The sequence below is a fragment of the Primulina tabacum genome, chromosome 18, assembly GCF_025594145.1.
Source record: "Primulina tabacum isolate GXHZ01 chromosome 18, ASM2559414v2, whole genome shotgun sequence".
Classification (NCBI taxonomy): Eukaryota; Viridiplantae; Streptophyta; class Magnoliopsida; order Lamiales; family Gesneriaceae; genus Primulina; species Primulina tabacum.
The window spans coordinates 25,707,094-25,732,705 of NC_134567.1; the positions used below are offsets into that span (position 1 = coordinate 25,707,094).

A 25,612-nucleotide genomic window follows, 5' to 3' on the forward strand; every position below is an offset into this window, starting at 1 on the left:
ACGGATTTTCTGCCATTCTCACCGGGACGCGTCACATATTCATTTGAATGCGTGACACAATTTCATGCCTATAAATTGCACCGAGTATTTGGCGAATTCATCCCATCCTTCAGCTCAACTTTTCGGTTTCGGCATTCTTCTTGAGCAGTTTTTTTTTTCTTCGGTCCGTGTCTTTTTTTTTTTGTTATAAAAATTCAGTGGTTCTCTTTCCCTTATAAATTGCGTCGATCGTGTGCTTAACGGAATTCTTAATTTGATTTGATAGTTTTCTGTCGCATAACAGAATTTGAGGGAATTGCGCCGAGTCTCAGTAATTCGAAATTTGATTTTTGAGAATTGTGTTGAGTATCAGAATTTGGGAGAATTGCGCCGAGTCTAATTCGAATCTCTGTTTTTTCTTACTATATTGAATTGTTTTTTGTATATTATTTCTGATAATGTTTGTAATATGAATAACTACAAATATTTTGATTATACTAATACTCCAAATATTAATCTCAATATAAACGATTAATTAAATAATTAATATCATAATATATTTATATTCTATGTTGAATTAAAAATTTGTTTAAACATGGATGCAAAAATTAGTACACAATTAATACTATTATTATCTAAATTTAATTACTATAAATAAATATATTTAAATTACTGTCATTAGTATAAATAATGTAATTGTTTAAATTTACCGTAACTTAACAATGAGATGTTTAAAAAATGTTAAAAAAATTATAAATTCTTTTCTAGCTATAAATAATTGTTTTCATATTTTAAGAGGAACATGAAATCTTAATTTGTTTAATTCCAACAATGTTAAAAAAAGTTACCGCAACTTCTAAATCCCAAAACAATTAAGATTCCCAAACAATAATAAATTCTTTGATTCAATAGTATGAAATATTGTTTGGAAAATAACGTTATTTTATTATTGTTTAGGAAAGAACATTTCTTAATTTTTTTTTTAAATTTTGGGAATTAACGACGATTTTTGGTTAAACCGTCGCAAATAGCAACGGTTAAAAAAAGTTACCGTAACTTCTAAATGCCAAAACAATTAAGATTTCCAAACAATAATAAATTTTTTGATTCAATAGTATGAAATATTGTTTGGGAAATAAAGTTAAACCGTCGCGGATAGCGACGGTTTTGGTAAACCGTCGCCGATTTCTTTTTTTTTAAAAAAAAATTAAAATCGGATTCTTAGAATCCGTGTCAGTCTGTCCCAGATTCTGACCGGGACAAATCCGGAACTTAAAACTCCGGATTGTCATATTTTCATAATGTTTTAGAATCGGTTATATTTTAATAAATAAATTTTAAAAATATATTATTTTTAAAAAAAAACCCAGATTTTGTTCACAAACAAGTCAAATGATGTTTCTTGAATTTCATGCTTTGTCTGAGTGCAAAGGTCCACCCTCCTTTTATGCTAGGACTTGGCTTTCAGAGATAAATGCACCGACAGATGTTGCTTTTTCAAAATTCAAATGAGAGAGAGTGTACTTTATTGAGCAGTTCTGGCTTTGTTTCGGCGTATGCGTATTGGATTAAAGACACTATTTATTGAGTGGTTGCTACATATAGTTACTGTCGAATCATTCTCTCTACAATATTGGAAAATGGATGGAGTTTTAAACATTCTCTCATTGTTCAGTCTGCTGCTGCTGCTACCTTTTCCTTCTTATGCACTGCCCTTGTGTACTAGCTTGAGTAAGTGTGTGTTTTGTTCTTGAGTGCCTTTTTCTTGGATTTTAAGTGCAGTAAGTTGAGAAAGTCGGTGTTTTTTTGTGTTTCCTATTGTTCTTTTCTTGATTTTTTTTTCTTGTTGCCATTTTCTTGAATTTATTTCTTCATTGGTGTGATTATGGGTATAGGAGCACCTACTAGCGTGAAGGGGCGTTTAGCATTCTGCCCATACAATGGGCAAGTGTGCTGCAATACAGCAGAAGATCTGCGGTTGCGGAAGCGTTTTGATGCTATGAATATATCTGATTCTGCTTGTGCTGCTGTTGTGAAATCCATCGTCTGTGCGGTTAGTTTCTCTGTTGTATTCTCAATCGGCATTTTGTTGAAAACTTGAGACTTAGCTGGAATTTTGCGTGAGCTGTGGAAGAATTTAGTTTTGAGATTTTGTTGTTTTACGGAATCCCGTGAAAGATGTGTTCCGAATTTTCTTGATCTTCTTTTACTTTTCAGTTTGTTTAGAAACAATCTTGTAAATTGACCTGATCTGGACATGTGGTAGGGCCACCAGGGCCGAATGCAAAACAGAAAGTTAAATTTCATGCGTGATCAGACTCTTTTGAGTGTGGACTGAAATTCGCTAACTCAATTCGAATTGCAATTTCATTAGAGCACGTTAATTTTCATTTATGCACGACTTATTCAGCAGCTGGTTTCTGAAGACTTGATCGTAGTTCGAATTGGGTGCGAAATAAAAAGAGTTGGTTTTCAGTTCGTAAGGTTAACATGATTGATGAATTTGAACCATGAAGAACAGACTCAGCTTTGTTTGCAAGATTACTTATGAACGTTTTTTTTTTTGGGGCTACTGCAGACTTGTGATCCATTCTCAGCAGAATTATTTGAGGTCAATTTGAACCCACGGTCAATTCCAATACTTTGCAACACCACTGCCGGTGAACCAATTTCATCCTTGTCAAGCCAAACAAACGTTAGCTTTTGCTCATCTGTATGGGAAGCTTGTAAATCCGTATCAATCTTGAATTCTCCCTTTGCTCCTGCATTGCAAACCAAAGCCGAATTGCCACAAAACGCAACCTTATCAACTCTAACTGACCTTTGGCAATCAGAATCTGATTTTTGCAATGCATTCTCTGGTTCTTCTGATGAAAAATCTCTTTGCTTCAATGGTAAACCTGTTTTGCTCAATAGAAGTGATACATTACCTCCCCCTAAAGGCATATGCCTCGAAAAAATCGACAATGGATCTTATCTCAATATGGTTGCTCATCCTGATGGATCAAATCGCGCCTTTTTCTCTAGCCAAGCTGGCAAAATCTGGTTAGCCACTATCCCAGATCAAGATTCAGGAGATGCATTAGGGCTCGATGAATCAAGTCTGTTTGTTGACTTAACCGATCAAGTTCATCTGGATGCGAGCTTTGGAATGATGGGAATGGCTTTTCATCCGAACTATGCAACAAATGGTCGATTCTTTGCATCATTCAACTGTGACAAAGAGAAGTCTCCAGCCTGTGGCGGGAGATGTGCGTGTAACTCAGATGTTTCATGTGATCCTTCAGAGTTAAGTTCAATAGATTCCGGAAAGCCTTGCAGATATCATGTGGTTGTTGCTGAGTATACTGCTAACGGGACTTCTTCAAGCCTGTCAACGGTAAACATTTTTCTCCAGATCTGAATGGGAATTTTTTTTAACTATTTAGAAACATCTAAGTGTATTTAAGATGTGTTATACCTGATACTAGGCAGAGAAAGCGAGTCCAGTTGAAGTCAGGAGAACTTTTACTATGGGGCTGCCTTTCACTGCAAATCATGGTGGCCAGATTCTTTTTGGTCCTGCAGATGGTTACTTATATATCATGATGGGAGATGGAGGAAGCAAAGGTGATCCATACAATTTTGCGCAGAATAAGAAGTCGTTACTTGGAAAAATCATAAGGGTCGATGTAGACAATATGCCAAGTAAGCCGTCATAAAAAATATATTTATTATATATATAAATATGTCATTTTACTTGTGAATTTACTTAAACACCCTTATTAATTATGACTTTATTATGCTGTGAATTTACTTAAACATATGACTTCCCATATTAATTATGAATTTATTGCAATTTTAGTATATGTGTATATATATAGCAGTTGTTGCTCACACCCGGAACCGATAAAAGAGGTCTTGTCAAGAAGTTGTGTTTTTCAGAGAGTTTCTTCTCCTCTGTATGAACTTCTGCCACAAGGAGTAGCCGCCTATGAAAAGAGAAATGGGCGAAGCACATTAAACTGATCAATCGTGCCTTTCACCTCGAAAAATTAAAGGTAGAACTTAAAGTTTCTACTTATCACCACTTTGATCAAACTTCATCTTTTCGTAAAACTTTACTCTTTTCTTGGTGTAGAATATGCTCCCCTCATTTTACTCGAGTAGTTGTGACATGATGAGAAAACGGGATGAGATTGTCTCGAGCAAAGGATCATGTGAATTGGATGTGTGGCCTTATGTTCAGACATTGACAAGCGATGCAATTTCGCGTACTGCATTCGGCAGTAACTATGAAGAAGGAAGAAAGATATTTGAGCTTCAAAAAGAACAAGCCGGACATTTCTCGAATGCGGCTCAGCTCCTTTGCATTCCCGGATGGAGGTAAGATTATTTTACCTGATTTTCTTCATTGTTGAGTGTAGCATCGAGTATCTCTATACTAGATTATTGTTTCATCACATGTTCGAATGATGTATGCAGATATTTGCCACCAAAGACAAACAGAAGGATGAAAGAAATTGTGAAAGAATTAGAAACGTCGATAATATGAATCATTGATAAGAGAATGAAAGTGATAGAATATGGGGAAGGTAATGCAGATGATTTGTTGAGTATATTGTTGGAACCTAATTTTCAGGAGATTCAACAAAATGGGAAAGATTCTGGGATGAGTTTGCAGGAGGTGATTGAAGATTGTAGGCTTTTCTACATCGTTGGGCAAGAAACAACGTCGTCCTTGCTTGTGTGAACAATTTAAATTCCTTGTATATATCTCTCTTTTATTTATTTGTTTGTGTCGGTTTTATTTACGTTACTAAGGCTACATTTATTGCCCTCCTCATCACATTTAATTGTAAGCAATTACACGGTATATTGAATATTTTAAATTGCTTATTAGTGGCTGGTCATTTGAACTTCCTTGCATGCATCTCTCTTTTTGTTTCATTCTCTTCTTGGTAACTTGAGTTTACATTTGATTGTAATTCCTTCTTTTCTACTGGGAGCCAATAAGTAACAATTTTTTTTTTATCATTTTCTTATGTAATATTCTGTTGGTGGACGTTGATCAATATGTGTCTTTCAAGTTTTGCTTGTATGACCGTATGATTACATTTTTAATCTCGGTATATAGCTTATTTGTGAAGCCAAGTAAAATTTTGCACTTGGTTTTCTTGAATTTGGATTTGGATATTGATATTCGTATGCAGATCAAAAACTTAATTAAATTGTTGGCAGTGGGTGTTATGTTGCACTATAAGTTTTACACAGGTCATAAGGTCGAGAAGCCGATCAATGGATCATATGTGCTTTATTATATATTTTTTCTCTGTGTTAGCCACCCCTTTTATGCTCGAACCAAGTCTGGTATTTTTCGGGAGGTCCTGAAAGATAACCCAAGTTTCGATGAAAATGTGTGATTTTTTTCTTTAAATGTGTCTTTTTTTCCTCTTTATTCATATTTTATATATGTGTGATTATTAGTATTTAATTTTTTATGTCTACACACATTATAATATGTTATTTTTTATCCAATGCTATCTTTTCATTATGTAAATTAGTATTTGGTTTTTTTGTGTCTACCCATATTATAATATGTTATTTTTAATCCAATGATTAAATATGTGTGATTATTAGTATTTAATTTTTTTATGTCTACACACATTATAATATGTTATTTTTTATCCAATGATATATTTTCATTATGTAAATTAGTATTTGGTTTTTTTGTGTCTACCCACATTATAATATCTTATTTTTAATCCAATGATTTAGATTTTTTATTTATCTTTTCATTATGTAACTTAAATTAATTAAAGTCCATTTATGTCCTTATTAATTACTTGTTTTACATTAATTTCTTAATTTAAATGTGTCTTTTTTTTAATTAAATGTGTCATTTTTTTCCTCCTTATTAATTACTTGTTTTACATTAATTAATTTTTTTCTTTAAATGTGTCTTTTTTTCCTCTTTATTCATATTTTAAATATGTGTGATTATTAGTATTTAATTTTTTATGTCTACACACATTATAATATGTTATTTTTTATCCAATGCTATCTTTTCATTATGTAAATTAGTATTTGGTTTTTTTGTGTCTACCCACATTATAATATGTTATTTTTAATCCAATGATTAAATATGTGTGATTATTAGTATTTAATTTTTTATGTCTACACACATTATAATATGTTATTTTTTATCCAATGATATCTTTTCAATATGTAAATTAGTATTTGGTTTTTTGTGTCTACCCACATTATAATATCTTATTTTTAATCCAATGATTTAGATTTTTTATTTATCTTTTCATTATGTAAATTAAATTAATTAAAGTTTAGAAATAACACATTATCGAATAATGAATTTTCTTTGGTGTCTTATTAATTTTTTTTTTGCATGTCCTCGTTAATTTGTCTTTGTGACATGGACTTTAACTCATGCGTTTAAAAAAATATTTTTCGCAAATGTTTATATTAAAAAATACTTTAATAAAATATGATCAAAAAATTTATTGTGATATAATTTTTTTACAAAAATATTTTTAAATTTTTAAATCTATTTACTTGTGACCGTTTGCTAGAATTTATGTGTTTAAATTAAAGTTTTTTGCAACCGAAATTTTTTGCGGTTTATATTTATAAATTATTTAAATAAAACACGGTAAAAGATCGTTGTGATTTGAGCCGTCAATTTGGGTTGGGTCTGTCGGCTTGGCCTGCACCGCCAAACAGTTTAAGTGAGTTGGGTTGAAATTTTGTCGACTTATTTAAAGGTGAGCCTAAATGAGCTCGCACGAGTTTATATTAAATATCTATATATCTAATATTATCTATTTTCAATCATGAATTCTTGATATAAAATGGAAAATATCATTTTAATTTTAAAATTGTGATGTTACTGTCTTGTCCAAAAATTGTTGGTTGTTGAGATATTTTGGCAGTCACTCAAAATTTAGTGACAAAGTTGACATTTGAGTTGTATGTATTTTTGGATTCCTGACAATATGATCGTCAACATATTATTTTTAAGTTAGTTTTATCAGTATCGTGAGGGGTAAATTTGTTTATGACAATATATAAATATTATCATCTCTTTAAATTAATATTCACTTTCATGTTTGACATGTTATGGGTCTTGATAAAATAAGGAACAATAAATTCAAGCAACAAATACACAAAAATCTGGGGCGAAACCAGAATTATATGGTAGCGGGAATTAATATATAAATTTTTTTTGAATTTATAGATGTTTAGATGCATAGCAAATCTTATATCATAATATATAAAATTTCAACCTTATAAATGAAATAAATCAAATATATATGAAATATACAAAATTTCATTACATATACAATCAAGTAATTTATTATAATTGTATTTTATTATACAATAATTCTTGTCAAACTCAATGATTGTGGATCTAACATCTATTAAATCAGCAAACTAAAGAGCGTGTCAATTAAAATAATTGAGTAACCATATATTCTTGAATTTCCTAATTAATTTTTTATCTTGATAATTTGTTTCATTTAATATTTTAAATTATAAGACACCGTTACTATAACTAAAGACACATTTTTTTTAAATGTTCATAAGGACTCAACCACTAACTCATATGAAAAAACATTTATCTACATACTATATTGAAAATATTCTAATTAATTTAGCGCATGTGCTGAAAATTTTATAATTAATTAAGAAAAATTCATTTACAATAATCATATTTAATCCTTTTGGACTAACATAATTTATTTCATAAGATATTCATTGTAATTATTTATTTGTATGTTAATCTTTAAATCTGAATTTTGATATATATAGTTTTTCTAAAAGTTCTTAAATAATGATTTAATACATTTATTCGACACTTCAATATTAACATTTTAAAATATATTAATTTTATTGTATGTGTGCAACACTTCTAATCATGATTATAAAATTTCAATAAAAATTCTTAAAATGAATTAGATAGAACATAAAAAATTACACAATTAATCAAAATACAGAAATTAAAAACTAATATAAACTACTAATACCGACTTCTAAAGATTTAAGTCGGTGAGAGTGGAGCCCACTATGTACTAAAAAAATAAAAAACTAATGCTTGAATGAGTCATACTGCAAAGTTAGTGAAGTAAAAACGAATGACAAAATGTGTTAATAAAAATATTATAACGGGCTAAGTTGAATGAGGCTCATATATATAAGTATCTCACTTGGTCTCATCTAATGTTTTGTCACTGTACAAAGCGAAATTTCATGCACTGTAGTGTTCTACATTTTCTTAATTTTTCTCTTGATTTCAAATTTAATTTCATCATCTATTGATCTTTAAAGATATATTAGAATTTTTTTTAAACATTTAATCTTAAATGTTATCAATTAAACAAATAATTATTAAACTTTGTATAAATAAATAGATTAATATATTTGAAGATAGAAAAAGTAATGCATTGAGAAGAATAAAAAAAGAAAGTTAGAATTAATACTATAATTATCTAATGTCAATATTAAATTTAACATCCTACATTCGAAAATGTGTTTATTGAGGTAAAGACTATGATGATAAAATAAAAATAATAATTTATTTATCATTGTAACGTAATCATAATGTGATCGTTATTCAGAATCAGAAACTGATGTACTTTGACTTTTTAATTAAATTGTATAAACAATTATTTCATTATTTTTAGTGGATAAACATGTTAAGTTTATTAAAATTAAATAGTAGAATTTAATGATGAATATGAATGAATTAATTCAACTTTCAATTTGGGTTTCAGGATTTTGTCAACATGTTATATATATATTTTTTCTGATTTTTTTTTATTTTCAAATATATGAAAAACGATTTTTTTCTCTACTACTTATGTAAAATATCAAGTATATATTCTACTCAAATGTCTTATAAATTCATATGATTTAGTAAAAGGTTATTTGCATAAACTTATTTGTTGAGTACAATAATTGATCAAATTAGGTAGAATAATTGAAATATTGCGCTTGAGCTGTTGTGCTATTTAAATGATTTGATTTGCACCGTTACCATAATCTATAGGTTTTGATAAAACAGTAAACACTTGAGCCTACAATTGATATGAGAGCCAAGATCGCGACTTTGATTTTCATTGATTGCAGTTGGTGCAATTATTACGAGATAAATTATTGGGTACAATAATTGTCCACGATGGATAGGCGCTTGAGCTGTTGTACGATTTAATTAAGATTTGACTTGCATCGTTAGTATCAGTTATAGCTTTTGGTAAAGCGACAAACGCACGATCCTATATTATTCGATTGTAAAATCTAGAAGAAACATGTTGCATCAACTTTTAGTTTTGAATTGGTCCCTTACATGTTATTCGATTTTTAAATTTAGAAGCATTCTACAGTTTTCAAATATTATTATAGATTGAATTATAATTGATATCTTTTAAATTGGATAAATATAGAATAAAACTCATGTAAAATATTAACAAAAATATTTAAATGAAATATTGGATTTGTCGATAATCAAAATAATAAATAAACAAATTTTGATCTTTGAGTGGGAAATAAGATATTTAAAGAAAGTTATAATTGACACAATGAAATAGTGCACCTACATGCATTTATCACTGTATTTTGCAGCTAAAATATCAAAAAAAGTTTTCAAATATTATTTTTATATCATATTTAAAATAATAATGAATCCTAATTTTTATTATTTTGAGTTGGCTTTTGTTATGAAAAATCATTGTGAATAAATTGAATTTGAAAATTCTTATATCTATGTATATCACATATTAATATATCAACCTAAGTCCAGATAATAAAAAACTACAAAATGAATTTATTTATCTTCAATGTACACAAATTATATAATAAATATATATGGCAATTAAGACAATGAAGTAGAATATATGTTCACATATAACAAAATATATAGAAAAGAAAAACAATAAATACAAATATTTTTCTAGATATAATTTTTTTTAATAACTTTTTACAATGAGTTGGAGAAGATAAATGAGAAATTTTTTTAAACTTCTTTTGGGTTACACAAAAATAGAAATGAAAGAAGTGTTTGTCATACAATGAATTCATTTTTCACATTAAATGTATACTATAAAGTTATATATACTATTTAAAATTTATAAATGCAATGAATTTTTCTTAATATAAGGGTACAGAAATAATTTCGTGAAGATATTTAAACAATTAGAAAAATTAAATATATTATTTTTCTGGAGGTAATACCAATATGACATTAGTAATTTAATTGTGCTAATTATACTTATGAGTTAATATGAAATATTAAAATAAGTATAATAAGAGTCAGTAAAAAGATGATTTATTGTCAAAAATATTATTATTATAAATTACAAATAAATGACAACATTTAATCAATATTTTTTTAAATCAGTCCATCAGTACTTTTTATGTGATGATAGATTGTTATAATAATGTGTAGTTTATATGTTATCAAGTATAAATGTCTAATAAATTGAAGATAACTAGGAAAGTAAAAGCATCTGGTAGAAATTGTTGTCAATTTACATGAAAGATAATAATAATCAAATAACATTGTAAATAAAAAATTGCAGATCATTGATTGTCAAAAAAGAATGTAATAATTGAATATTGTAATAAAATATATGTATTATTGAGAGAATATGACAAATAACAGAAGAAAACAATATGACAAAAAATATATGAGAAAAATTTTAGTAATCCAAATCTTTTTTTAAAATAAAAAATATATGTTTTTTCCTAATTAGTTATATATGCTAATTAACACGAATTGTCAAAATTTACAATACTATTTTCATTATCTTTTGTTGAGTTAACTAATTTTATTTCAAATTCTAATTACTTCAACCTAAGTTTCCCACGTGCAACGCACGTACATTATTTCTAATATATATATATATATATATATATCATACTTTCTTGGTAGATTATATTTTCAGCTTTTTATGCATATCATCAAATCTGAGCTTATCAATCAAGATTTGGTATGTTTTGTCAGTTTTGATCAATCCAGTATAAGGACTTTTTGCTTTTTAGGTGAAGAGGACATAGTTAAACATAGCCTATGGGGAAACTACACTGTTCCACAAGATAACCCTTCTTCGGAAGATGAACAAATGGAACCTTCAATATGGGCTTATGGACTAAGAAATCCTTGGCGTTGTAGTTTTGATTCAGAAAGGCCTTCCTATTTCGTGTGTGCTGATGTTGGACAGGTTCAGATTTATGGTGGTTTTAGCATATAACTTCAAAGTTTTGTCACCTAAAGATTTATATCCAAATTTTAGTCCTTTATGCTTGTTGAGTATTACTTTTATTCAGGATCAATATGAAGAAGTGGACATAATATTTAAGGGAGGAAACTATGGATGGCGTGTATATGAAGGCCCTCTTGTTTTCGAGCCTCAAAAAAGTCCAGGGGGGAACACATCTGCTGATTCAATTGATCCCATCTTCCCTGTGTTGGGATACAACCATTCTGATATAAATAAGCTGGGTTCTGTGGAAGGTGAAATCAAGATACCACAATCATGTTTTCACATAGTCTGGGGTTGTGGTTGCAGCTAGAACTATAATATAAAAATCTGTTTGACATCAAAGAAATTGAATCTGTTTTTATAATTTTCTTGGTTTGTTTTTTTTTCAGTTACCTGTACGGAGACCTATATGCAAGTCATCTCTGGGCAGCATCAGAAACACCACAAAACAGTGGGAACTTCACTACTAGTGACATTTCCTTTAGCTGTGCTCCTGACTCTCCCATCAAGTGTGAATCAGTGCCTAACAGCAATCTTCCTGCTTTAAAGTTCATATTTTCATTCGGGGAAGATAACAGAAAAGATGTGTACATTTTAACACAGAGTGGAGTGTACAGGGTGGTTTGTCCAAGTCGATGCAACTATGCTTGCTCAAAGGAAGAAGTGATAACCACTACAAAACCTCCTCAGGCTTCTCCTTCTCGTGGTTACATAATGACAGTTTCTCATTTGGGATTGATGCTTCTAGTTTCTGCAGTGTTGGTATTTATGGATCTTTTCTTGTAACATATCAGACTATCAGTAAGGTTCGTTTTGGAGAATGTTGGGATAATAATAGTAATAGTCATCGGTTATGAAGCATTAATTTTCAGTCACACTGTCTCGGTTGCTTCCCAATTTTCAAGGGGTTAATTTTTCTGTAGCAGAATGATTTTAATGAAAAAAATATTATGCAACATTGAAAACAATTGTCCTCTGGTTTGTGTCCATATCTCTTAGCTTACAAGAATCACAGCTCATCTTACTGCGTAAGAAGTATGAGTTATGGTTGATTTTCTGAAGCCTCTTGCAACTCTCAGACCTCAAAATTGTTCTTAAGAAAGGGATAATATTTCCTCATTCTGTAACGTTACAAATTTTTCCATTAAAAAATATACGTAATTGTAGCATAGAATAAATAAGGCATCATATAGAGGCTTTCCTAATCAACAGAAATAACGCCTGATAACAGCACAAGAACCTATCAGGCACAAATCTGATCAGCGCCATAAGCCTGGAGTTGAGGCAATTTATTGTCGTGTATCCCATTGAACTCTTGCAACATAAAGTCACACCAAATGAACACCAGTTACACGGCTTCCCAGTATTCATCTCCAAGATTCAAAGATTTATCTTCTTCACGGAACACTTGTGAAATCGGGCAGTTGGCATTAACTCAGAGCACCAATTTCAAGAAGCATCGTGTGTGTTTTCTTTGTCCATCCATAATGGCATCCTTCTTAATCAGAAAGCAAGAAGCCACTCCGCATGCTTTTATTATTTACCTCTTTCAAGTGGAACATATTTAGAAAATATGTTATCTGTGCATTTTCACAATAAACTTCCTAAACTTTGCAGATTTAAGGTTCAAAAGCTCCCAATTTTCTATATTTTCAAGGTAATAGAATGAAAAAAGATGGGGCAATGTAAAATTTAACGAGCAATTCAGGAATTAACCAACCTTGGTCCAAGAATGTTTTTCATGAAACATTTAATCAAGGCAAGGCAATGAGGCCTTTCTTCCGGCTTCGACTAGCCTTTAATATATCAATAAATGAATAAGAATCCATTTTTGGCCAAACAGAAATGTCAAAGCATCAAGTGTTCTGCAACTTCTTGCTCGAGGATGGGAATCGGGCTATATACGAAACTGATAACTAGCATACGGGTACCCAGTAGGCATTTAACTAGTTATGCCCCAGGAAATGAGAAACATCAAACTTGTCTAATTTGGAGAAAAAAAAAATCCAACTGACTAAAATGAGTTTTTCTTGATCCATCGGTATTTCCAAATTGTGCTGTAACTATTTCTTCTCAAACAATAAGAAACAGCTTTATGTTAACTCAATCCATCGACATTGTGATACTACAATCATACTAATCACATCAAAATCATAATAGTCCATTGTGGTTCCATGTATATAGATATACATGTGTGCACGTCTATACACATATATGTGTGCATATTGCCTCTCTATGTATGTATATGTTTATATTATATTCATGTTAGTGTGTATGCATGCATTTACACATTGAACATGCAGGCAGTAGATTAGCGTGTGTCAGGAAATAAATGAAAAAAATTTAAAGCAAAGAACAGCATGAAAAGTAAATGTATCACATAAAGTGTAAAGTGCAAACGGTCAAGAAGAAATGTTGCCTATAGCTTTATACCCATTTAAGTTCCATCTTTGCAACTAATACTGAAACATCTTTCCACTGCCTCATTGCAAAGCTCAAAAGTTGAATCAATTTTCCCCTCGTCGTAGTTCACATCTGCAAAGGTGCAGTAAATTTCCTTAATTGAAAGTTCTCTTGCCTCTAAATACTTTTTTCCTTTTCAGAAATCCCTTGATTAGCGCATTATAGCTCTTAACAGTGAGCTTGTACCCTTTCTCAACTATTTCCTTATGCAAAAACCATGCTTCCTTCATATTCCTCGCTTTGCAATGCCCTGTAATCATTATGTTAAATGAATTTTCATCTGGCACAACTCCCTGATGACACATCCCCTGATATATTTCTATTGCTGAACACATATAATTTTTTATGCAGTATTGTTTCATAAGAGAGTTATAAGTGATGGCGTTAGGCATCATACCCTTCTCCAACATCCAATTTAGCAGCTTCTGGCCATCTTCTAGCATCCCTGACACGCAAAAGCCATTCATCAGTACATTGAATGTTATAACAGTTGGTTTAATCCCTTTTTGCAACATCTCATGAAGCCACCGGTGCGCCATAACCACATCTCCAGATTTGCAATAAGCATCCATTAGCGTAGTATTGGAAAAAGCATCAAACAATATTCCTGCCACCTCCATATCTTTCATTAACTTCACTGCTGCTGCTATATTTTTCTGATTTACGAAGGCCATTGAGAAATGAATTGCAAGTGTAGATATTCAGAACAAGTCCCTTTTCACCCATCTCATGAAGAAGTTCATTTGCAGTATCAACCTCCCCATGTTTACAGAGCCCATCAACCAGTGCAGTGTATGTGACAATATTTGGAACCAATCCCATCTGAACCATCTCACCATGCAGAGAAAATGCCATTTTAATGTCACCAGCTTTGCAGTAATCATCAATAAGAGCTGTATAAGTAACTTCATCTGCTTTTAATCCAATATTAATCATTGCACGAACGAGGTTATCAGCTTCCGAAACTTTTTCCATTCTGACATAGGTAACAAATTAGAGCAGTGTATGCAATAATCAGGAACTATTTTCAGAGTCTGCATTTCCTCGTACATTCTAAACGAAGAACCAACATTTCCGATTTTTCCAAAACCGTCAATGTAAACAACATTATCTGGAAAAATTCCCTCACACATCATCTCTCTCAAGATCTTCTCTGCATCCATAACTTTACCATTCTTGATAAAAAAAGGATTATACTGTTAACGGTAATCGTGTTTGGCTTCACTCCTTTCTGCCGCGTAGTATCGAATAGTTTTAACATCAGCTGGAGTTCTCCAATATTGAAATATCCATTAATTATGGTACTGTAACTTATAGCATCAGCCATGCAACCTCTTAATTCCACTTGCATAAGTAGATTATGAGCTTCTCTCACTTTTCCTGATTGACAAAGTGAGTGCATCACTATATTATACGATGCAGTATCCATTTAATATCGACTTCAGAAAATTCGCTGAAATTCTTTAATAGCATTTTGGGACCATCATTATTTTTTGATAGCCGGGAAAGAAATAGGTTACATGAATCAACAGATAGAAAAACGTTGTACTTCAGAATTATATCAAAAAGCTTTCTTGCATCATCAAGATGGCCAATTTCAACAAGAACTTTGAAAAAAATGTCAAAGAGGAGTAGATTTGAACCCCAATCCTTGTAAGTGTATATTAACTTTTCAAGAAACTGGGAGAATGAGATGTTACCATCAGCATTGGATTTTGTCAGGATGTCATGAAAAAGTTTTTGAGCCATTTTTAGATCTTTTGCAGCTACGGCAATTTGAATAATAATGCAACAGACCTCAAATGATGGATCCCTTCGTATGCAAGACCAGTCAAAGAAATTCAATATTAGTCTAGAATCACTCTTTATTTCCATGAGAACCTAAATGACATTATCAGGCCTGAATTTGGATTCATAGGGCTTTAAAATTTGACGAAGGTACTCATAGCGGCGTTGCTTGATGATAGTTGACATGTGGAACAAATTCAGAGTCTCTAGTGGAAGGTTTCTTAGGAGAATAATCTTGAAAAGATATCATAGTGGTTGACCCAAAGGAAGATAACATTCGGATCGAAGAACTAGAAAAGCAGAAGATTGAGAGATTGTTGATGCTCGAACTTGGCTGTGAACGACAAGAAAACACTGGATGAATGTACGCTGAGAAGATGATGGTGCACCTCTTCATGCTGATGAGAGACACATCAATGTAGCCTACAAAAACTACATATTTGACATGGAGGGGCTCTCCTGCAGGCTTATTCGTCACTGCATCACCAGTACACTGTATTAATTCATGACTGAAGTGATAATTAGAATAGTTTGTATTCAGTGCACAATAAATCATCACCCACAAAAAGAAGAAACGAGAATTACACGAACACACTATAGACATTGTTCGTGGAACCATAAGGTAAATATCAAATCATCAGTTTTCTGCCATTAATCTCTGCCGAAAGATTTCAGATATTTCTCAAAAATTTAAATCACATAAGCCAATATATTCAAAGAAATAACAACAGGTAAAATATCAAAAGATTATGTTTATACCCAATCCTCATCTGCTCGTCGTGAATCCAAGCTTCCATCTTTAAAAGAAAAAGCATTTGGTGACCTTGAGGGAATTGACAACCAATGTACACACAAAAGCTGTTCACAAATAAGTCTAAGACTCGACTCTGCTTATTGTTCATGAATTTCCTTCCAAATTTTCAATTCAGGGCGGACAGTCCACCTCTATCCTCAATGCCTCTGCCAGAAGAAACTGGACTGTCCATTTAATCTTATAATGAACATATTCTGAATACACTTCACAGAGAGCATTGAAAATTAAACTTAAAAGACTAGATGGTTTTGCGAAAATTAACAAAACCAATATAGTAAAACAGTAAAACTTTCAATCTTTTGGACAAAATCATATTAAAACAATCAACTACAGAACTAAAAATTCAATCTTTGGACAAATATAACCCATAAGTCAACATTGTTTCAATATCTAAGAACCCATAAGAAAACAGAGAAGCGTTACAATTGGCAAGGCGGATAAAACGTGAAGAATAAAACCGAGAAAAATATCAATCAAATCAAGATGCAAAAAAAAATAATTTTAATTGACTGGCAATAAAAAATTTACTCCCTAAGCAAACCTGCAGAAAGAAGGCGCCAGGCTGCATGAAGCTGCGAATGCCACAAATGTCTTTGTTAGTTTTATGGGCTTTCTTCATTGGGCTATTTTTTATATTTGGGGCTTGAAAATAATACCCATTTTCGGGTGATAAAATTGGAATTGGGGCACATGATTTAAATAATTGGTATTTTTATACACAAATTATATGCCTGTAAATTAAATATTTTATTTGTAAATGTTTTTGTATAAAAAAATCGAGAGATTATATTGCAACTAAGAACTCAAATATGAGTTTTCATAAGATGTTTTATTATCATTAGCTAAAATAGTATTTTTTAAAAAATTTCAAAATTAGTGGCATTTTATAATAATTTTTTAGGCTACGGGTGTCTTATGGATTGTCTATAATTCTTTACGGAAAATAAGTTTAAAAAAATATTATTTCTTTCCTTTTTGCCTTTTTCAAATTGTAAAATTATGTTCGATCTCCTTTACAAAAATGATCCGATTCTTTGTCATCGGCGTTATTTAGTGGGAAAAGGACCACAATTGCCTCCTTGGTATTGATCCTCAAGCATGCACTCATCGTCAGTGTTCTAAAAGACGTGAATTAAATGTAACTAATTATGAAGAATAGATTTTCATTCGAGGAAAAACATGAAAAAATGTTCAATCATTTGACGCGAAAAAAATGTGATCAAATGCGAACTTTTAAATTAAAAGTTTAACTTTAATTTTTTCGAAATTTTATGTTCACTTTTATTCTTTTTTGTAAAAGTTAACTTTAAAATATTAAATATTAATTTGATGTAATTAAAATTATCATAAAATTTAAAAAATTACACTCAATACTAAATCCGTGTAAAGTTTTAAAACTTACTTGCCACGCTTCGTCTTTTTAGATACTTGCTCATATCCCTACAAATTAAGATAAATATTTAAAGTTTATTCCTATTGCGTAGAAGCACTCTTTTACTAAATAATAATAAACTATCCTCTCAAGTATTCCCAAAACTATACATGATGAAATTGGGATTATTCCATCCTACTCCTGCATGCACTGACTGCAGGAGTACATCCAAGGACCGGAATTTTTTCTGGCCCAATTTTTTTTTTTACATTTTTTTTTCCCATGAAGTGGAATCCCAACTATTTATATGGGGTGTGGACACTGCCCCCACACCCACGATCGAACGAACCATGAAATTGACCATATAAACAAATAATTATAATAAATGATCACATCATTATAATCTAAAAAATTATTATAATTAGTTTTATATATATAATCTCCGTAAATTTTGCATAAATAGACAAAAAATATTATAAAATCTAATATATATGTAAGAATCTATTATATATGAGTTTGTTTTATGCTACACTGAAGTATTACTCTTTCTGTGTTTTCGTATCAGATAATCAATTTATCATCCTGTATACCGTCACAGTGGAGGAGTCACCTGAAGTACGAGTGATCCAATTTTTTTTAAAAAAAATTATATGTAAACTAATTTTGTATAATTTTGAAGTAATATGATATTAACCCGGGTAGATCAATTTAAAATATTAAAAAATTCTAGAGTTTAAAATTTTAACATGGACAGAGCTATATTTCTGGCTCCGTCACTTTACCCACGTAACATTTTCGGGCTAAAAAACTTAGCCAGTATACATGTTTATTTATGTCAACCTTTAAATCTCACTTCTCCACTACTCTTGCTATATTGCATGTGTTTACTTATCCCTTCAACATGAAGTGGAGGATACTTTGCACCATTCTTCTCATACTTCTCCCCACCTTAATCTCCTCACAAACATGTCACAAAACCTGCGGCACGATCCCAATCAAATACCCATTCGGCACGGGCACCGGCTGTGGCAATCCACGCTTCCTCCCATATGTAACCTGCACCGAACAGCGCCTCACGTTCACCACCCACACAGGCTGCTACACGGTCACTTCTATCGACTACACCAACCAAATCATCTACATTTCTGATACCGCCATGTCCACTTGCTCCTGTATCCTGCCAAGCAAAGGCTTCGGCCTCGACTGGGACGCCCCCTTCTCCTTCCACGACAAAACAGTCGTCGCTTTGCTCGAATGCTCCACCGATCTGAAAGAAACCGGGTCGTCTACTTCATTATGTGACCCTCAGGGCTCATCTATTTGCAGCCTACTGTATTCTTGTGGAGCGATCAGTAGGGTTAGTTTGCCTGGGTCCACTTGCTGCGTGTACACGCCGGTAAATCTTGGCCCTTCATTTGAAATGGACTTACCGAAGCTGCAGTGTTCATCCTATTCGGCTTTGTATGGATTCAACGGGGAAGAATACGATCCCGAGGTATGGAACTACGGTTTGGCGCTGAAGTATAAGTTCAGTTTCGATAACGATTATCCTGTGTTGTGCACGAGCTGCGAAAAGAGTAATGGAGTTTGTGGATACAACGACGACGAATCCAAGTCGTTCGCCTGCAATTGTCCCGGTGGATTGAATACATCGACAGATTGTTTTTACGTGGGATCTTGGAGCCATGGGTCAAGATTTCTCCCCCGGAAAATTACAGGTAATTATAGTTATATATTACAGTTATTAAAGATTAATACTTTTACATTTAATTTCCTGTAATATTTCTTGAAAAAAGTAAGGAATCTAAATCATTCCAATTAATTTAACAGGGCTTCTATCGATGTTTTTATCGGCTTGGTTCTTCTCAATACTGAACTTCATGTGACAGTGTTACCCTCGGAGGTAACTTCAGATTACAATATTGTGAAGGGAGAGTTATGATGTTCTCTGTTGTTTGTAAATTTGTTTGTACAAGTATTTATTTCCAATAATGATCGTTATTTATCTTGTTAACTTTGTAAGAGACATCCTATTCAATACTAAGCTACAAGGCTCGTGAATCGTTCAACTCGAATTCGATTGATCGGTACGAGGATTCGTATCATACAAAATATTGTACCTAAAAACTAGTGGATTTCTAATTAGATTAACTTTAAACTAAATTAATGACTCGAGTTCGACTTCAAAACAAACGTGGAATCGACATGAAATAAGAGGGTAGCCAAAGCTATATACAAATATATATAATGTAGCTAGAAATAAATGGAGATGGAACGAATCAACTTTCACGACAAGATTGGAAGCAAAAGGAATGCCTTGGGGAATAAATTCTTTCATTAAAGAAAATCGCTTTATCTTGCAAGTGTTCTTGCTTTATCCCAAAGTAAAATTCCATATACAACATATTCCTACTTTCTATCGTTTTCGTCTTTGATATACAAAATTTGTATGATAATCTCGTCAAATGACTTGAATTAGAGATTCACTAGAAATAGGAGATTCGGAGAACATTCTTAGCTCTACTAAAAATGAGAGATTAGAAAAAGATGGAAGCCTGGGAAAGAAATCATCCACTCGAAGAATACGTCAAATTTATTGTCATTATTTCCCAAGATTTTACACCTATTCAGGGGTTTCTTCTGGAAATCCCAGTTGTTGATAATCCAAATAATCGATTCCATTTAATCTAATACAGCACAAGATATGTTCCGGAAACTCTTCGGCTTTGTTACCCTGAAACATAAACATAGAATGCATATGTTAAAAATATTTGATCCGTGACAAGAAGATCCTTGTTATAGTTGTTCATCTAATGTTTAATTCATACGCTTTAAAATGAATGACATGTGTTAAGATTGGAACTTAGACCTAACTAACTTAACATAGTATCAGAGCTCGGGTCCATTGTTATGTGTTGGACTGCCATAGTTGGATCACTCCTTAATATCTCCACACTCCAATTGTTCATTCCTGAGCATGATGGAGTGTGTTCAAACGTACATCGATTAAAAAGAGTTCATGGGATTGCATATATGGACTTGGACAATCATCTCCCTTGAACTAGTTTTTGGGGTTGAGTTATGTCCGAGTATCTATCTTAACATGTGTATGCATGGAATGAGTTACTAGCCAAGAGTTGTAGATAAAAGATAAAAAATGTTGACTCGGATGGTACATACCTGTATCGTTAATCCAAAATCCAATACACAAAGCTTTAGTCTATCTGTGAATGTTTCGAACCCTTTTCTTGAAATGTAGCTAAATCTGTGCATATCCAAATCAATCTCAAGGTAGCTTTCACCCTGTAAAGAGATGGAGAAAAAACGGAGAAAAAACCTTCAATATTCAACGATATTTGAGAAATAGACCAGAGATCCCTTCAATACGAAGCTCACACTTATGGTGTAAAATTCATGTTGATGGCGCGAAAGAACCGGTTTCTCATTGTAGGCGTGCATGAGCTTCCTCTCTGCAGCACTTAGAGGAAGTTCGTCCACATTCGCCACGCGGCCCGATATCTTTAACCTTTCTCTACAAGGTATGAGTGTGTCTCCACGAAAACCTTCAACTTTTTCTACTTCGTTACCAATTAGCTTCTGTGATCGGAAAACCATAAATGAGTGGATAATCCTTCTATATTTTAAAATAGAGTGCAACATTTAAATTTATTGATTCCCTCACCCTAATATTTTCTTGAAAATGAGCTGGAATGTCATTTCCGAAGCTATCAGAAAGCTTGAAATACATAACAAAACTTATTCCTTCCCCGTTTGTTTCACCCTGGAAAATTGCAGCAGGATATAGTGGTATCTGTAAAATAATAAAAACATGCTAATGTCACATTCATGCTGACGTAGTTATAACATCTTTTATATCCATTTAAAGAGAATAAATGTTCGGGAGAAGCGAAAATATGTATGGATTCATTTGTTGTAAAAGGAAATAAATATCAATCTGTCAATAGTACTACCTGAACATTTATCACAAGAATTTGTGGAAGTTTACCCGAAGAATTAATGCCAGTAAGTTCTACAAATCGAGCAATGTGATCAATTTTTCTCTGAGATAAAAATACATCAAGGCCAATGGGATGATATGCTACACAGTTTGAAGCAAGCTTCTTCTTTTTATCCCTTCACAGAATGTTCGATTTGAGAACCAACATAGAGCAAGAGACTTTATTAGGTTTTTAGTTTAGAACAGAACTTTTATATTTCTGTTACCTTAAATAATTAACTCCCCTAATCTTGAAACTTTCAGGCTCAATGTTTGACCAACTGGCAGGCACTCTCTTCTCCAATGGACAGAACGGTACTTGAGAACCAGCTATAGGTCTGTGGAGCAACGCTTTTGAAGAAACTGGAATAGGAAAAATCAGAAATGTTTTTAAAACTTTGTATGTCATTAGCAGTTATAACAGGACTTTATTTGTCAAGTCTCTAATTTCCAAGAGATAACCAGAATTTTACATCTTATGGTACCACAAATTCTAGTATGTACTGTAACTGAGAAAGAGTAGTTTCATGGTCGGTTGCCCAGGTGAAATATTGACAATGTAGTGTAGGTACAACAGCCAGACTTTCACACTTTTTTGAATATTTCTCCTGACCAACTTACAAAAATTCCCTTGAAACATCAAAAGAGAGAATTTCAGTAAAGCTCCAAATCCAAAAGACGAAGCAGGAATTTAACCAACCATTCAAATTCAATTTTACGAAGTGGTAGTTAAATCCAGAGGTATGTGATGACACTCGTGGACGGATTTCTTTTCCAGGTATGTCTAATTTGCAGCTAAATGAATCTTAGCCTCAAAATCATCCACAATGACAATCATGGAATACTACACATCCCTTCCACAGATAAATCAAGAACAATTAGTTTTTCTTCGAAACTACGAATTAAAGTTAACAGCACACAAACATAAGAACTGAATCCTAGGAGCCACCTAGCCAGTCATAAGGTTAATCAACATATTGTGAAGATAAATGTAACTATGTTTAATGATAGCCATCTATAGACTTTATCAGGCAACCAAAATGCAGATAATGTACATAACATAGATAACACCAAAACACCAGAAAAAATTTATCCACTCACGCAAACTAGCTGCAGGATGTCCTTCTCGTCATTTGAACGAAAGTTTCAAGGTAGCCTTTTTCCTTGTATTGGGAGGGCTATAGCTTAGTGATCTTCTTTTCTCTTCAGAAGGAACAGACGAAACTAGACAAGGCAAATAGTTGCTTGGAAGAATTCCACAATTATCTAACAAACTGTCATCCCCACTGGCATTTTCTCCAAAGCCACCAGATTTGTCATCCAGATATACATGCTTTGTTTCACTAAAACGCCCATTGGACTTCACTCTGCACTTGGAATCAGTTGGAAGGACTAAGCTTTTATCTGAAACATTAACCGAAAGGCGTGCAGAATTTGTGGTTGGTAAGCCCTCAATGTGTTCAATAGAAGATTCATGTCTGATGCTGATATCACCACCATCATGACTCATATTTCTGGGAGAAAAAATATCTGCACGGATGTGCCATCAATGTCGTTTAGCGAGAGCATAGATGCCGAAATGTAATGAACTTCACTAGAAGCTTGGATTGCTAAATTCTAGAGAGCAGAGAAATATAAAATTTTAGCTTACCATCAGGAATGCTATGAAAATCTTCATCGCTCCAGTCCGAGTCAAGTGCTGCAGCTGAATCAAATCATGCTTCCTCAACACTTTCTGAAATAACAACCATACAGATAAGATAAGAAAAAAAAGAAAATTGTGAAAAAAAATTCAAAATTTATGAATTCCCTCACAACTAATATTTAAAATTGAAGCATATAGGCAATCAAATCCACCATGAAATTTGTTTTTGAGTAGATAAACTAATTATCACCAAGTTTTGAACAACTTCAGCAGCTGGAAAATGGTAGAATCCAATTCATCAATAAGATGATTAATCTTAGATACCACTCCATTTTTAAGAAAATTGAATCCTCTGAAAGAACCACTGAAGAACAGACAAGATTACAGCCATAATTTACACACCCCACAAGATCTTGAAACGGTTTATTAATCTACAAGTCATTTCGTGATCACTGATCAGTCAAGTTCTGCCAGCCTCATGACAACAGTAGTTTACAGTTCAATCCAGTTCTCCTTTTTTTTTAATCATTTTCTTCCTAAGTACAGCAACTCCCAACTTTCTAATATCCCTAGCATTAAGTCCAATGCCGGGTAGTGAATGGTTTGAGCTATTTCTCTTTGATCTCTTAATCTTCAAAGGTAAAAAAATATTATCACCGACATATATTCTATTTTTATTTGATCTATTAAAATTTCACGGCTAAAACCAACATCATCACTTCAACTTCTATCTCCAACCAATGGAGCGTCAGACAAGAAAAATTAAATTAATAGCACCATATAGATATATTAATTAACACAATCAACTTATCTGCACATAGAAAAGAATGCCATAATAAACAAGCACAAAGGAAGGAAAGAGCAGAACCGTGAAAGATGGGATTGTTGAAGGGTAGATCAACAGCCAAAGATGCAATATTTTCAACTCCATCGGACGATCGGTCAGACAATTGAGAAGGCACCCTTTTTCTCAAACCCCTTCTCCTCTTTCTAAAATTCTTCATTCTTGAACCTCCAACTCTACCTCCCACGCAATTCTCCGGCAAAGAAACGCATGCCCCCATCTCTATCTTTCCTGAACTCTCCCACCCAAAAAAAAATAAATTCAGAGAAAAATTTTGGTTGTTTTAAAAAAAATGAACAAATGGGCCAGTTTAATTTACAAAACAAATGAGCTATCAAGGATCACACATTAATATCTCAGTCTAGTGGAATAATATCTCCAGCATCAACAAACTAGTAAGAGCAAGCGTGAACACGAAGAAAAACCCCTCCCCCACCCTTCGTCCTCCAATCTCTCTCCCATAAACTAAAATCCATCGAAATCAATTCCCCCACACTGTAGAGTTTCGCAAACAAACACAATCGATTGCATGCAATAAATTCGGGTCTGCTCATGAAATCATGAAGAGCGCCAGCTCATGGAAAGATGGAAGGTGAATTCTTTCGAACGTGGGAAGTCAAAATTGATGAGCTCGGCATAAACTCTTGAATTTTATTTACATTGAAATTAATATTAATGCAGAAATTTAATACGAGCAGGAGTAGAGAGAGAATCTTTGGCAGTGGGGTTATTGAAAATGAAACATGTGGGAGAATTTGACGTGCCAAACGTGTGGAGGTTGATATTTCACTTTCTCACGTTTGCTGGTAATTAACATATGACTTCATCGTTCTACAATTCAGTATCAGGGTCAAACATCTTTAAAATTAATAAAAGATGCATAATTTTAATAAATAATACTAAATAATAAATACGAATTATTTTCAATTTAAAAGATTTTTTCGATTTAAAAAAGAAGTTTTATTTTAGATTTTGTGTATGTAAAATATGGAGTGACTTGAAAATGTTTTAATATGATAAAAGGGTAACTATGAAATTAAATATTTAGGTGTCCTCTAAATTAGTTACTTTAAAGGTTTCACAATTAATAATATAATATAGATATCGTTTTGTCTCATTGGAGGATAAATAATATAAATAAAAAAAATTTATTATGAGTCAATTTTGTTAGACAAATTTTGTGTGACCCGTTGATAAAAAAATATTTTTTATGTTAAAAGAATTATTTTTCGTTTCAAATATAGATTGGTTCAATTTGTCTCACAAAATAAATATGTGTGACTATTTCATAAAGACAAATATACAATTTGGAAAAAATAAATGTGATGATATTGATAACATAATTTTTTTAAAAATAAATTCCAATTGCTGTAAATCTCTATTCAAATGCGGTATGATCTTATTATTCACACAAAATTTACAAAATCAAGTATAGATAGTACATATACATACTTT

At 32.2% G+C, this 25,612-nt stretch overlaps 2 protein-coding genes, 1 long non-coding RNA gene and 2 pseudogenes across 3 annotated transcripts; 3 read left to right on the plus strand and 2 right to left on the minus strand.

Moving 5' to 3' along the window:
• The first annotated feature begins 1,352 nt into the window (after positions 1-1,352).
• Positions 1,353-12,109, plus strand: LOC142532634 (HIPL1 protein-like). Its single transcript, XM_075638962.1, has 7 exons — positions 1,353-1,710; positions 1,875-2,032; positions 2,558-3,358; positions 3,450-3,666; positions 11,014-11,192; positions 11,299-11,485; positions 11,578-12,109. Exons 1-7 carry the CDS (start codon positions 1,536-1,538, stop codon positions 12,018-12,020), a joined length of 2,160 nt encoding a protein of 719 aa, XP_075495077.1. The 5' UTR covers positions 1,353-1,535; the 3' UTR covers positions 12,021-12,109.
• LOC142533503 (uncharacterized) lies at positions 3,882-4,663 on the plus strand. Its single transcript, XR_012816763.1, has 3 exons — positions 3,882-4,019; positions 4,100-4,344; positions 4,444-4,663. It is a non-coding gene; the product is annotated as an uncharacterized LOC142533503 (long non-coding RNA).
• A 113-nt stretch (positions 12,110-12,222) lies between the features above and the next one.
• On the minus strand, positions 12,223-16,901 carry LOC142532633 (uncharacterized; annotated as a pseudogene).
• A 1,579-nt stretch (positions 16,902-18,480) lies between these two features.
• LOC142532827 (uncharacterized) lies at positions 18,481-19,737 on the plus strand. Its single transcript, XM_075639324.1, has 2 exons — positions 18,481-19,389; positions 19,502-19,737. Exons 1-2 carry the CDS (start codon positions 18,504-18,506, stop codon positions 19,555-19,557), a joined length of 942 nt encoding a protein of 313 aa, XP_075495439.1. The 5' UTR covers positions 18,481-18,503; the 3' UTR covers positions 19,558-19,737.
• Positions 19,738-19,972: 235 nt separating this feature from the next.
• On the minus strand, positions 19,973-24,818 carry LOC142533928 (uncharacterized; annotated as a pseudogene).
• Positions 24,819-25,612: the final 794 nt, after the last annotated feature.